At 39.4% G+C, this 14,439-nt stretch overlaps 1 protein-coding gene across 11 annotated transcripts in view; it reads right to left on the bottom strand.

The window, feature by feature from the left end:
• Positions 1-14,439, bottom strand: part of tenm3 (teneurin transmembrane protein 3) — a 289,706-nt gene that overhangs the window by 39,171 nt on the left and 236,096 nt on the right. For 8 of the 11 annotated variants that reach the window (XM_077525263.1, XM_077525258.1, XM_077525261.1 and 5 more), the window contains 12 exons: positions 14,329-14,349; positions 10,515-10,639; positions 10,236-10,343; positions 8,011-8,165; positions 7,043-7,144; positions 6,736-6,909; positions 5,491-5,550; positions 5,225-5,387; positions 4,879-5,017; positions 4,680-4,785; positions 4,414-4,556; positions 3,967-4,145 (listed from right to left, as the gene is read on the bottom strand). In XM_077525263.1, the coding sequence (XP_077381389.1) occupies positions 3,967-4,145; positions 4,414-4,556; positions 4,680-4,785; positions 4,879-5,017; positions 5,225-5,387; positions 5,491-5,550; positions 6,736-6,909; positions 7,043-7,144; positions 8,011-8,165; positions 10,236-10,343; positions 10,515-10,639; positions 14,329-14,349 (1,475 nt within the window). The remainder of the gene's footprint in view (positions 1-3,966; positions 4,146-4,413; positions 4,557-4,679; positions 4,786-4,878; positions 5,018-5,224; positions 5,388-5,490; positions 5,551-6,735; positions 6,910-7,042; positions 7,145-8,010; positions 8,166-10,235; positions 10,344-10,514; positions 10,640-14,328; positions 14,350-14,439) is intronic. The other 3 variants (XM_077525259.1, XM_077525262.1, XM_077525267.1) reach the window with 1 other exon arrangement.

The raw sequence follows: 14,439 nt of genomic DNA, 5'->3' as shown, positions 1-14,439 counted from the left end.
CTTGGGCTCGGGGGTGTGGGCCGGGGCTGGGGCGGGGGTGTTCCGGGCGTCTGGGTCGGCTCGCTGACCGGTGTCCGCTCGGGTGGCGTGGGGGTGGCCTTGGTGCTGCCGCGGCCTGGGGATTCCGGGGGGGGGCGGCGGTGCTCGCTTTGCTGGACCGCGGTTGACGGCTTCTTTCTTTAGTGGTGGTCCTTATGCATGCCAGATCCATCGCACCAGCATCTACTGAAACGCAAACAGAATTTGCCTCTCCCTCCCACAGCCCCTTGAATCAGTGGGTGCTGGTGTCTGTGGATCTCACTTTGCTTTATCTATCCTTCCTCTCTTTAGTTTTTCCTCTGGTCACTTGAGATCTCAATTTATTGGAAGTTTGAGGTTTCTGGGGTTGGCATAAGACTCTGGTTTTGTAACCACGCAGGAGGGGTTTGATTGGTGCTGGATTTCACTTTGATGGATTGGATGTACTGGCTTCTATGGATCTCACTCTGCCTCATCGATCCTTCCCACCTTCCTCTCTTTAGTTTTTCCTCTGGTCTCTTGAGATCTCGCTAATTTGTTGGAATTTAGAGGCTTCCGGGGTTGGCGTAAGACTTTGATTTTGTAACCATGGGGAAGACAGGAAGTGTTTGGTCAGTGCTGGATTTCACTTTGATTTATCTTTCTTTTCTCTTTATTTTTTCTGACCTTTTCTCTGGTCTCCTGACCATTTGAACCTCACGACTGGCAAGATTCTGAAGTACCTGGTTAAGGCGAAGGGTAATGGGATATTTATAAGGTTTTAGGTGAATTAATGAGTATAAATTTATACGTATTTGCACGCACACGCGCACGCAAACGCACGCACGCACACGCAAACATACACACACACAAAAAAAAAAAAAAAAGAGCAATGATGATAAGACGTTGAATCGGTAAGACTACCGAATGAACAATTCTGAGCTCTTTTAAAAGAAAAAAAAAAAATAGTTCAAAGCTTCTGGTTCATGATCGGATCCTATCTAACCAATCACAATTGCAAGTTGATTTGCATGATGTTCATGTTAAAATTGTTACATATACCGGAATTGCCCCACTATAAGCCGCAACTTTTATCACACGCTTTCAACCCTGCGGCTTATACAATGATGCGGCTAATGTATGCATTTTTTCTGACGGCTGCCAGGGGCGCTCGAGCAGAAAAGGTAAGAGTGAGACAGGTGGAATATATGTGTGGAGGAAGACGCAAATTGAATGTAACTTGGCGCTTTGTGCATGAATAAAATTAGCATGAACAGACCCTCATCATGGAAAATACAAGAAGTCTCAGTGACTTTTACCGGTATGTTATTTTTAAGCAGCCCTGTTAGTTACTACCGTATTTGCTGCTGTGTTACTACCGCGTCACAGGCACTGTTTGGAAAGAAAAGCTAAGGTATAACATTAAACCTTTGAAGACGCTTTCTGTCTACCGTCTTTCTTTGTAAATATCTCATGTTTCAATGTGGGCACATGCGGCTTATATAGTCAGGTGCGGCTTATGTACGTACAAAATGCCTTTTCCTTTAGAAATGTACTGGGTGTGGCTTATAAACAGGTGCGCCTTATAGTACAGTAATTACGGTAAGTTTGGTAAGTTTACAATACGTTATAGCGATACTATCCAGGTGTCAACTGTAATAAATAAAAACATGAGATACCCCCAACCAACCAAAAAATAAAAAAAAAAAAATTCATGTTGTTCTTATGTGGAAAAATAGTAAAAAAATAAAAAAATAAAAAAATGTGGGTCTGAAGAGGTTAACAAAGGAGAAATGTGAGGAATTTAAGAAGGCGTTAAGAAAAGCTCTGTGCTGTCTTGAGGAACTGGCAGGTGATTGGTATGATACAGCAACAGTGATTAGGAAGACCAGCAGGAAGGCGCTTGTTGTTTCTCCGGGCAGACAGGATGAGAGCAGGTCGAAAATATGGTTGACAGAAGTGAAGCGTGCAGTACAAGAAGAGGATATGTAAGGTGAAGAGGGAGGTGGCAAGGCCCAACAGAAAAGTACAGCATACTGTATGATGACATGGATGAGAGGTTGGACTCAAAGAAAGCAGAGGCAAGAGTTGTACAGAGTGGCAAGGCAGAAGGCTTGAACTGGGAAAGATTTGTTTGTACTGTCCAAGAAGTGGAGATTTGTGGTTAAGTGGTTTCATGCCTACAAAGAGCACCACACTGGACAGCGGAATATCAGTACACGTTTGCTTTCAATTGAGCCGGCAGCTTGGAGGTAAGAAGAAGCCCAAAGAGGAGATTTATGGATATGGCGAGGGAAGACTTGCAGATTCACCAGGGGCAACCCCTGAAGGAAATAGAGCCGAAACGGGAAAAAAATATATTCACTTTAATATTTTTGTACCAAGGAACATTCTGATCTTGATTATACATGAAAGTAAATACAAATAAAAAATGTATTCCAACAATCTTCTCGTTCCCTGACAATATTTTTCGAAAGCTCTTCATTGTATAATAGTCCACAATTAATTGAATTATACTGTATAGCCTAAAGGACACGATAATGTAATTATTGTTTACAAAGCTCATCGGGCAGCTCATGAGACTTTGTAGACTAGCTCCAAACTGACCCAGTGTGAGATGAAATCATAAATAATGTATATGTATCGATGCAGAGGAACACTTCACTACTCGATGGTGTTGAATAACTTATTACATTCCAATCAATACTGCTCTGCTGTGTTTGTCTCACACTCTGGGCACACGTAATGTGAACTCAAAACAAATCGCTGCTGGCCACACATGACCTTGGCTCAACTGGCTCATTAGTTCATATTGAACCAAGGTATACAAAATGTATGATTTGACTCCTTGTTCAAGCAACAACATGACGGCAGATTAATTATATATCTACAGTATATATATATTTTTTAACTCTTTTACTGCCACACGTTATTAAAAAACAACCCCCAATGCCAACGGATTTCGAGCATTTTAACTCATTTTTCAAAACAAACAGAATATTGTGTTCTTTTGCTACATAAACAACACGGGTACCACATTAAAGATCGCATTCCATTTTTTCATTAGAAAAAAGTATGTTTCTACCTTATTCCGTTCTTTAGTAATCACCATTTGAAAATAGGTAATTTGGGTGACATTGAGCGAAAATTGAAAACAAAAGATATATTTTCTCCACAACAGTCATTTTGATACTAATATTTTTTGTTCAGTGACGCTCGTCAAATTAGGTTTAATGTTACAAAGGCTTTGATCATTCACATCAGCCTTGAAAATGTTCAATTTCATCTGATTGCGTCATGTTTCATTGTAATTCGCAGCTCTATTTAGGGCCCGAGCAGCTACCGCTGCCATCTGCTGGCCATAGTTAGGGGGTGTTTTTGATTTCACAACTCATTGACCCGGCTGCGCTGCACTTGGATGTAGCACTGGCCACTGATATATTATATTAAAAAAAAAATAAAAAAATAAAAATAAAAAAATAAAAAGTAGTTGACGTCACTTAACATTTATGGCGGCATACATTGTGATTTTATTAAACGTTATAAAACGTTTTTGGCGGTCAAAGAGTTTTAAGCGCTAATATGAGAGCGTTTTCAAAGTGGAACTAACCTCATTATTTAAAAGATTTTAATTTGTTGTTAAGTTTGGTCAACCCTCTCTAAGATCTTCCTCAAGTGATTTTTAGCATCAATTTCTAGCATATTGTAAATGTTGTATTACAGTACTTTGTTACTGTCACCTCTCAATGCAAATACGAATAGTGATCATTAAAGAAGATGAATGCAATCCTGAAAATTCCTCCTATTTGGACCGTTGATAAAAATACATTTCAACACTTGCCAAGTTTTGTTATTTTAATGCCTTAGTTAAAGACATATGCCAGCAGTATTCATTTTTAAAATGAACAGAATAGACACACGATTTAAACCATAAGTGCAACATCAAGCCCTCAAATTGAAACTCCTTACCCTGCACCAGAGTGTAAAATGAGTCTATCGATGACAGGTTGGTCGTTATGGAAACGTCCTCATCCCTCCCTGACGTCTCAATATCCACAGCAACAGCCCCTGATGACATGTCGCCATGGAGATTGGTAACCACGCCAGTGGGGAAGGTAACATTAGTCAAACGGCCCTCGCTGTCATAACTGTAAGTACAGTGAAAGAAGAAGGGGGGTGGGGGGAGGTGGGTCACACGTCAAAAGAGTTTCCATAATCTACAACACAAATAGGCATGGCCACAACCATCTGGCTCAAGGGCAATCTTTGGTGTAACCAGCAGGAGGCAGTGGTTCGAACTGATGAAATAACACAAGTAGTGTTTAATGTGAATTTATGCAGTTTTTTTTTCACATGTTCACCATATGTGGTAAGTAATAGACTACATATTAATGCAGTAATAATGATTTTACTCACTCATAGAAAGTAGTCCAGCCAATTTGGATGCTTTTGGTTGCTAGTAAGCCACTGTTACCATGGTAACTAAACAAGACCAGCTCTTGACCCTGAGCTGTGAGAGACTTGAGACCCCCATTTGTTCCGATGGTCAGCCAAATAACCTATACGAAGCAGAAGCAGGACACGCATGGGCTTTGTTTACAATCTCTTAGCCAGATAGATTAACCTACTGATATTTCTAAATGCAGTTGAGTTGTTTTTCTTAGTGTTATTTCTTAACTCACTTGATTGTCTGGCGCAACCACACGAACAGGCAACCTGTTGGTATCTCGACGTATGCGGAGGGTGTTGCCGCTGCTGTCAGTCACTGCTGTTAAATCCTCCTCATTGCTGTATGGGGGGGGGATCAAAATGGTAAATGATGTGACTGACAGAGTGAAGGATGGGGAGGAAAAGCTTACAAATCTCATTAGCCACACCAACCTGTAGCTGAAATTATATTTGTAGTCTCCAGTGACCAGGGATAGTGTGAATTGGTGAGTTCCATTTAAGTCAAAGACATAAAGCTCCTGGGAGGCTGGAGAAGCCACTTCATAGGAGCTGGGACCAGATGCCAACGAGCCTGAGGGGACACAAAAATGGCTTTATTTTGAACACTTGACCTTAATTCAGTTCAAGGCATTTGTTAATGCACAACACGATTTAGATCAAACGAATGCCTGTGCTCCACACACTTGAGGAATCAACATTTACCTAATGGCACCCACTGTGGTGCTAAGTTGCACAATAAATGTCCATTCAACAATTTAAACTCAAAGAAATGACCTACCAGTAAGTGGTTGGTTGCGCCGAATTGCTCGAATGCGGATATTTCCTAAATCGGCCACATACAGTGTCCCATCCGGGGACACTACCAAAGAAGAAGGACAATTAAGTCTTGCATCTTTTGCATAACCATCTCCAGTTTGGTAACAGTCACAGTTGGCATCATTCTGCAGGAGGGAGATAAAGCGAGACAGGAAATGAGACAACTTCACACTACGACTAAGGCTTTCTGAAGCAGCCTATAGATGAAAGGGGGAGTGGTTTACGTACCTTGCAGTCACAATCAGATGGTGCTCCGGCAAGGTAGGTAATTTCTCCATCAGTTGACACCTAGGAACAAGCAGTTCAAATAGGGGAGAAAATGCAAGTCTCTTTGGAAAGAAAATGGCACACCTGAAAATAATTTCAATTCATCTCCTTTTAATCTTAGGGGTGTTAAAAAAAATACATTTGCTAATATATCGCGATATTACAGCGCGCAATTCTCAAATCGATTCAATAGGCGGCCGAATCGAATTTTAAACATCCAATTTTGATGGAAAAATATTCAACAAAACGTCTTACTTAGGGTTAGGAATCACACCTTAAGCATGGAAGAATGTTATATTAATGGAACATTAGGCCTTCACTCATTCACTCCCAGCCATTTCCACTGAAGCAACCCCTTTTACTGGATTTTGACTGATTTTGCAAGGCCCACGGAATATTTTGTTCTATTGCTATAAAAACATGAAACCTACCAAAAGAAAGATTAGAGTCTTTTCTTTCATCAGGAAGAAAAAGTATATTTGTATCTGTTTCCGTTTTGGAGCAATTAACATTAGAATGTATAACTAAGTTTCATCATTATTCACAAATTTCTTTAAAACTGTGGGGTATTGCAACATGGCCCTGGTTGATCTCTTATACTCTGCTGCCACCTGCTGGCCTTTTTTTGTTGTAACTAACATTGTCATTACCATTCTCTTCAGTTCAGAGGCTGCATCAAAGCCTTCTGTATGCTCTAGCATTAAAAAACAAACAAACGTATGAATACGTCTTTGGGAGCATGGTAATATTTAAAATAGAACGTATTTATAGGTTTTTGGGAACAGATGAGTTAATATTTGATTTCTATGCTATCGAAACATGAAACAGATTACAACCTGTTTGTTAAACACAGTGGCTCACAGTTATAAGACTGATGTTTCAGATAAATAAATAATACATTTTCATACAAATCTTACAGTGTACATGTACAAGTCTACTGAATAGCATTTTATAAATTTGAGTAAAACATCGCAACAATCGACTTATATATTCGTATCGGGATTAATTGGTATCAAATCGAATTGTGACCTATGAATCGTGATACGAATCGAATTGTCAGGCACTCGGCAATTCACACCCCTAATATTTCTACTGTGGTGCGTTGACCAGGGGAGCTTCACAGGGGCCCCGAACATGCTTGGGGCTTCCTGAAAATCTTCCCAATTCCCACCAGGTCAACACCCCTGAATGTGGCATAATGATTACCTGTCGAATGCGATGGATTTTTTTCTCGTCTGTCTCTGTGATGTACAGAATGCCATTGTAAGACAAAGTAATGGCTGTTGCTCCCTCCAGCATGGTCTGAACTGCTCTCTTTCCCAATGTGTATTCAATACCAGGTACTTGGCAGTGCATGGGACGGCCTGCCACAATACGAACCTAAATGCGCACACAAACCGTATTCCTTCATTAAATTAATGAATAATGTTGTTTTCTTTTTTAGCAGAGTAGGAAAATGAGAGCCAGCACACAATATGTCACAAAGAATTACAAATGTACGCAAAAACACTACCTGTCTATTTTCAGTGATCTGCAGCACAACATTGTTGTCCAAAACATAGATGGAGTTGTCCATGGGACTGATTGCAAGATCAGTGGGCCATTCCAAACGAACCTGGATGGAGAGGTGTCAAGGTGAAATGTTTTGTCTCAGACAAACTATAAGGCTTCGGAGACACGTTCTTCCTCTGTATATGTATTGAGTTAAGGCAGCACAGTGGAGCAGTGTTTACCAACTGTCACCACCTGACAGCTTAAAAGTTTCTGAGGAGTTTGCAAATTCTCAGTGTGCCTGTGTGGGTTCTCTGCAAGGTGCTCAGTATGTCTCTCAAAGACTAAAGACCACAAAAAACATGCAAAGTAAGCAAATTGTACACCGCGAAAAGTTGTCTGTCCACCGTGTACTGGCTAAAGCTCTGCACCTCCGCACTGGGTCAAGCAGCTAAGTAATGGTTGGATACATGTGTACAATGTATACATCAATAAATTTGACACAAATGCTGCAAACGTAAAAGTGTAAACCAATAGCTTACTGCAATAATTTTTCATCAAATAGAGTATTTTGATTGGAGTTTGAAGTCTTAATTTGTCTGATTGAAATATTAATGTTCCATACATGCTAAGTCATATTTATGCTTACAAGGTTTTGGAAATAGCATGTTGGTTTGTATTGCATAAATGAAGACTGGAGGTAAACTGGACTCCCAAAGGTAAAAATGTCAAGATCAATGTATGCTCCAAATCTGAACCTTTGACTCTATATAAGGATTAGCTGAGCTGGCTTTTTAAATATTTTCAAAGTAGGACACTAAATAGTGTGTGAGAATGTGACTTTTTTAAAAACCCAATTTCACTCCTAAAAAGGGAAAACGATGCATCTCGGGCAATTGTGCACGTTTTACACCAGAAAAATACGAGTTCATAAAACACAGCTACATTTTCCACAACTTTCCATACATAAGTAGAAACATGTCATGTTACCTGTCTTATATGCATGCTGGTATCACAGGTTAGAGGTCGTGCAGATGTCAAGTCATTACTTCCCAGCACTGTGGAGATGATCCCATTGCGGTCCACTTTTCTGATCATCGTCCCATCCACAAAGTAGATCAAACCATTTTTGTCAACTGCAATCCCTTTATAGAAGAGGAAAAAACACATCACCAAAGGGCAGCATACCATTTACATTTCTGCCGTCATCATTTGTTGCCTTCATTTCAGAAATATATGTGAACCATCATCATTAACAGCAGCTCCCTCGAACCCCTCGTGTCTTAGTCTCGACAATTTGTTTTTATTTTGTGCCCTGCTTTGTTTCAGTTGTTGTCTTACAGTCTCCTTTTCAGTTTTTCTCTTCTTCGTTTATTCCTTTATAACTGTTAATAATAATTTATAATTGGATATTAACTCATGAGATTTGCTCACAAGTGAGGAAAGAATGGAGCAAGAGATCGACAGTCGGATTGGTGCAGCGTCTGCAGTGACGCTGACTATTGTCGTGGTGAAGAAGGAGCTGAGCGGAAAGGCAAAGTTCTCTAATTACCGGTCGATCTACGTCCCACACTCACTTATGGTCACGAGCAGTGTGGTCATGAACAAAAGAACAAGATCACAGATACAAGTGACTGAAATGAGTTTCCTCCACAGGATGTCTGTCTCTTTTCGAGCTCAGTCATAATCAGGCATCCAGTTCAGAGTAAAGCCGCTGCTCCACCGAATCGACGAGTCAAAGGTGGTGGCTTGGGCATCTGATTACGGCGCCTCCTGAACACCTCCTGTTGTGTGCTGAGAGGTTGGATCCCAAAGCGCAGACACAAAAGGGTTTTACTATTTATTCACATAAAACGAAAAACAACGAGAATGCATTGAGAATCACGAGACGCCAAGCCCCCTTGGACTGCGGAGAAGCACAGAGGACAGTGAGCAATAATCCGGCTAAACACACACAATTCTCAGACTGCACCTACAGACAGTGAATCGATCTTATTGGTTGTAGCAAGTAAAAGACTAAAGAAGGACATCACAAAGGTCCAGACATCACCTAAAGGATTAAAGATCGACATCACATAGCCTAAAATTAGTTGAAACTAGATGATGGTAATATGATAGTTACATCAGTTCAAAACAGACACTTGACCTCATGGTCGTGAACCCAACTTAACAGGTCATGAACTCAAACTTAACCCTGGCGTGACCATAGACACCTCCCTGGTGAGGAGTGTTATGATCTGTGGGTGTGCATGTGTGTATGTTTTCTTATGTTTATATTACATTTGAGTTTTGTTTCATGTTATGTCATGTTTTCTTGTGTCCCAAGTTCATGTCTTGACTAATTGTAAGGTTTTTGTCTGGTCTGTTCTCATCAGACCCATTCCTTGTGGATACCATTCAGCTCTCTCCAGCCACTCGTGTCATGACCAGGGGTACCTCATGGTTTGAAATTAGTTCCCTGATTTCTTTCAGTCTGTGTCTGCAAATTGTTTTCTAAACATCCAGTTTCCGTAGTTCCATCATATCATGTTTCCTATTGTCGTGAGTCAATATTGCTTGATTGTTTGTTACTTTGAATCTTTGTTTTATTTTGGATTTTGTTAATTATTTTGATTATTCCGCATGCCTTATTTGTCTTTTGTTTTTGAAAATAAATTGTTTGAGTCCATACTGCACTCATGGCTTGCATCCTTGCTTTCCTGCGCTGGCGTCCACCACGTTTTGCCACCACCACCATGAAAACCTAAACCAATGACAAGGTGTTCCACGCAATTTCCACCAAGAGGAGCCACCCTGGGATTACCCAAGACCCGTTGGAGAAGCTTATCCCTCCCAGTCGGCCTGGCAATACCTTGGTATTTCCCCAAAAGAGCTGCATGAAGTGACTGGGGAGAGGAAAGTCTGCTGCTGCCATGAATTGTCCCCTGATAAGCGCAAGGCAATGGATGGCTCGATGGATATTTTAAACTTCTTTCAGATGTGTAAAACCAAACAACTGAAATCACTGTGTACTGTTGTTGTTGGAGAAATGTATGTCCTTGTAAATGTATGAATTGCCCTAGTGCCACTTTTATTTTCAAGCGGCTCTCCTATTTCCATACAATAAAAGACAACAGACAGTAAAAATAGTGAGTAGAAAACAATGAAGACAATAGCATTTCTCCAAATTAAATGGAATGAAGAGTAAAATAGTAGCAACTGGTCAATGTGTGTACCTTTAGGTCCCAGTAACTGAGCTTCTGTAGCTTTTCTTCCATCTCCACATCGTGCTTCATCAAAAGGGGGACATTGTTCACCAGTACCAGCCACAACCTCCCCATTACCTTAACACACACATTAAACATTGTAGTGTCATCTGACTGTAAATAGCGGTTCATATTATGTTGTGTTTCTTATTACCAAACTTAAACTAAAGACAAATTGTGCTGAATGCTTTTCCACAAACCTGTTTAAAAGCAGGACTCTGCTTGGAGGGAAAAGCAATAGGGACTTACTGATAAGGTCCCGGGCACCCCTGAGGTTTTTTGGTCGGTAGATCCGTCGTGAATTGGTGTCTGACACATAGAGCTGTCCTGTCACTGGATCAGTAGCCAGATAATATCGATGGGCAGGGTTGTTGCTAAGATGGAGGGTAAAGGAATCAAAATAAGATACAAACATTTCAGGAACACTTAAATAGTGTCAGTGGACTCATTCACTCAAATTCCACAATATTTTAAGGAGTAAGTATATACACTGATAAGATGTCAACCCAACAAACAAAGAAAACATGTTCAGTAGCTTTTACACAACTCTGGTTGCTTCCAGTTAGAAAATATATTTCAGTATGATTGCTATCCTGACCTGAAGAAGACATTTCTACACTGGCAGTTATACCACTAACTGTACATTAGCACTTTGTTAGTGAAACAAGAAGATTATTTATTGAATATTTTCCATCCATCCATTTTCTGAAACTGCTTATCCCCACGAGAGTCGCGGGCGTGCTGCAGCCTATCCCAGCTGTCTTTGGGCGAGAGGCAGGGTACACGCTGAACTGTCTTGTCACCCATTTCCAACACAATACTGTACTACAGTACAATACCTTTACGCTTAGAGGTTGAATGCAGAAAATACGCAGCCAGAGGTTGCGTGTGCTATGTGGATGCCACTTGATCATCTAATCTAAATATGCTTGTATTTTCTATTTAGTAAAAAAAAAAGAAAAAAAAAAAGACTACATAGAAAATACAAAGTAGAAACAACGATCGTGATACAGATAAAAAGAGCAGTGCAGAATGATGATCGATAAAAATTAGAAAGTCATGACTGCATAACATGGAGGACAAATACAAGGACGGAATACATGAAGATGAAAATCTTTAGTCAGTGTTGGTCTTTTTAAAAAGAACAAAGCATGAAGGAAAAACTGAAAAAGAAACAGTGGGAAGATGGCTGAGCGTAATTGTATTCTCTAAATCAAATTCTATTTAATTGTTCAAATAGTCAATAAAAGCTATATTCCGACATGTGAAACAGTTTTGTTGTTGTAGATAAATCTTTTAAATAACTTAACCTACGTACTTTGTCCTGCTCCTTCAAGGTAGTGTTGTATGACGTGTCCTTCAGAAGTCGTTAAATTTTATTGCGTCCTTCCATTAAGATTTGCCCTGGTTTTACTTTTCTGTGAAGAGAGCCTTGAACCCCTTCACGTTCTCCAAAGCATAGAAAATTGTTAAACCAGGGGTGTCAATCATACGGCCCGCGGGCCAGATCAGATTAGTCAGGCACGTGAGATGATTTTGTAAAGTTTAAAAAAATAAATAAATTGTAATGTCGGTTTAATTAATCAGCAGGCCACAATCAAAACATATAAATTTGTAATTTCACAAGCAGTCTTCAGATGAGGAATGCAACTTGTACGGGGAATCGTCGTCCTGGATGTCATTATTTTATGAATATGAAATTTGAAATGAAATTTGTCACATTTACTACCTCCCAAACAAACTTTTATTAATTCAAAATCATCATTAAGATTTCCTTTCTACAAGTAATATCAAAATTATTTAGAAGCTATTACAGCCAGATAAAATCACAAAATATTACTGTTTTAAAGACATTGGGAGTTTTGTTTTTATTGCATGCTGTCTGAGAATGTGTGTGCAATCTTTGTAACTGTATTAATCAAAACAATGGGAATAAAGCCATTATATAGAAAATGAGCTATAAGAAGAGAAAAGAAAGACTATTGACCACACCCGCACTATCTATAGCCTGCTCTCTGCTTCCTCCATTCTGTCTCTCCTTCGCTCTCCTTGCTTCAGGCTGCTGCTAAAGTGATGACTGTGCCATTCATCTGAGCTGACAACACCAAAATAGGCTCTTTATCTGCAACACTTGTCAAGATTAGAAATGTACAGAAGAAAAAAAAAAAAAGACTGAGGCGCACAAAACAATACTAACTGTCCATAAGACTGCAACATGGAATGTTGTAATTGTGAGTATTGGTGTTGACGGTACATGGTAATAACGAAGTACATGTTCACAAAATTTAACATGATTCTATTAAAAAAAAAAATGCTGGACTTAATTTTGTTAATGTATTCCTCACAAAGTGACTTGGGAGGTGTTCGTAAGGGAGTTTAGGTAAGGTTCTTTATTTGTGTTTTATACATTTTTATATGCAATTGATTTGTGTTGAGTTGTGTGAGTTGAGTTGTGTAGCAGTATGAATGAAACAATATTTATACTGTTTGTAAAATTTTTGCAAATACTTTATTTTGTTTGAAAAAATGTCAGTTTAAAACAGTGCTTCTCAAATAGTGCCCCCACCCCCCAAAGGGTGCTCCATCATAGGCCTCGGGGAATATGCTTTTTATTTTATTATTATTATTATTATTTTACTGTCCTAGAATAAAGTGCAATTGCACCTCCACTGCATTAGGGGGCAGTGGCGCTCTCATTATTGGCAGAGTGTGCGCAGGGAGCATTTGCTCGGTGGTGTAGGGGTTTTGGTTGCACTGATCATGCGCGCTTTGCACACAGCAAAAAAAATCTGCACAAATTATTTTATGCATTTTTGTTTTGCAGGTTGAAGTTTTTTTTGTTTTTTTTTTAAATATTGTGCTCCTGAGTTAATGTTGGTGATCAGTTTGAATGCATTATTACTTATTGATTTTATGTAATTTTATTTTTCCGTATCATATGGGTTGACATGGTGAGTCAAAAAATGTTTATAGTTTAATTAAGGATTTAATTTTATTTTTGAATTTCAGATGCACTTTGAATATTTTCTGTTACAGTTAATAAAGCTATTCTTTGTTGTAAGTTGGTCCATATTTCTTCTTTTTTTTTATTCTCTTATAATACGGATAAAGTGTTATGCAGAGGTGTGCTTATAACAATTTTATAGACAAATGAAACTATTTATAGTTGGGGGGGGGGGGGGGGGGGCATGACAGAAAATAATTGAGAAGCACTGGTTTAAAATAAGATGTCAAACAATGTATGTTAAGTAAAAGTGTCATTTGTAGTCAAACAAAGTGTTATGTTATGCTTTCTTCTTCTTTGTGGTACTGGTGAGTTGGGCCCGGATCTATGACCTGCTGGTGAGCACACCTGCAGACGCTTATTGCCAATCTCACTGTAATGGGCCACTTCCCCGATGTTTGTGTGCATGTGTCATATGTGCCTCATCAAACAGTCATTTAAGGTAATGTACTTCTCTTACTGTGTCTGGTCTAAAAGTGTCATTGGGCAGCGCCTTTGAATTGGCTGCTGCTCGTTCATGAGCTGCTGGTAGATGGATGAATTGAATATATCTTCTTTTGTTTTGTCACTCAATTCACTGTACAACATTATGTGTTTTGTTTGGTCGATGTATGAACAAATAGACAAACAATAATTGAAGCGTATATAAACGACGAGCATTTGGTGGAATCCCAGCACTGTGAATGTGGTTTCCTGTCTCCGGTCTTTTTCTCAAACCCGAAATGTTACACTGAGTAGTTCAAATGAGCTCAGCAGTTCACATTGAGTGTTTGTGTGTGAAGCATAGCATCTACGTTATGCAAGAATTATTTTTACTATCTTTTTTTCCCCTGGAGAAGCTATTTGGACAGAGACATTTATTTGTTCAAGTGGACAACACATCCCGCAACCAACTGAAAGATCGTGGTTATAAAAGAAAGGGCCACGAGTTGAAGAATGTGCACTCTGCTGAATTGTTGCAGGGACGAGAACATGATTTTGTTTGAGGGAGAAAAAAAAAAAGATAATAGAAGAGGAGTCTGCTTTGTTAGTGGAATAAAAGTGATGAATCACTCTTACCTATGTCTGAAATCTTTGTTTCTTATTATAGCGTAAGCAAAGGAAGAAAAGAGAGGAAACATGAGTTAGAGAACAGGTACGAGGTATCACTCAGTGAAAAGAAACAGAAGG

Source organism: Festucalex cinctus, chromosome 6 (genome assembly GCF_051991245.1).
Source record: "Festucalex cinctus isolate MCC-2025b chromosome 6, RoL_Fcin_1.0, whole genome shotgun sequence".
Lineage (NCBI taxonomy): Eukaryota > Metazoa > Chordata > Actinopteri > Syngnathiformes > Syngnathidae > Festucalex > Festucalex cinctus.
Note: the sequence above shows the minus strand (reverse complement) of the source record. Positions and strands in the feature narration are given on the sequence as shown.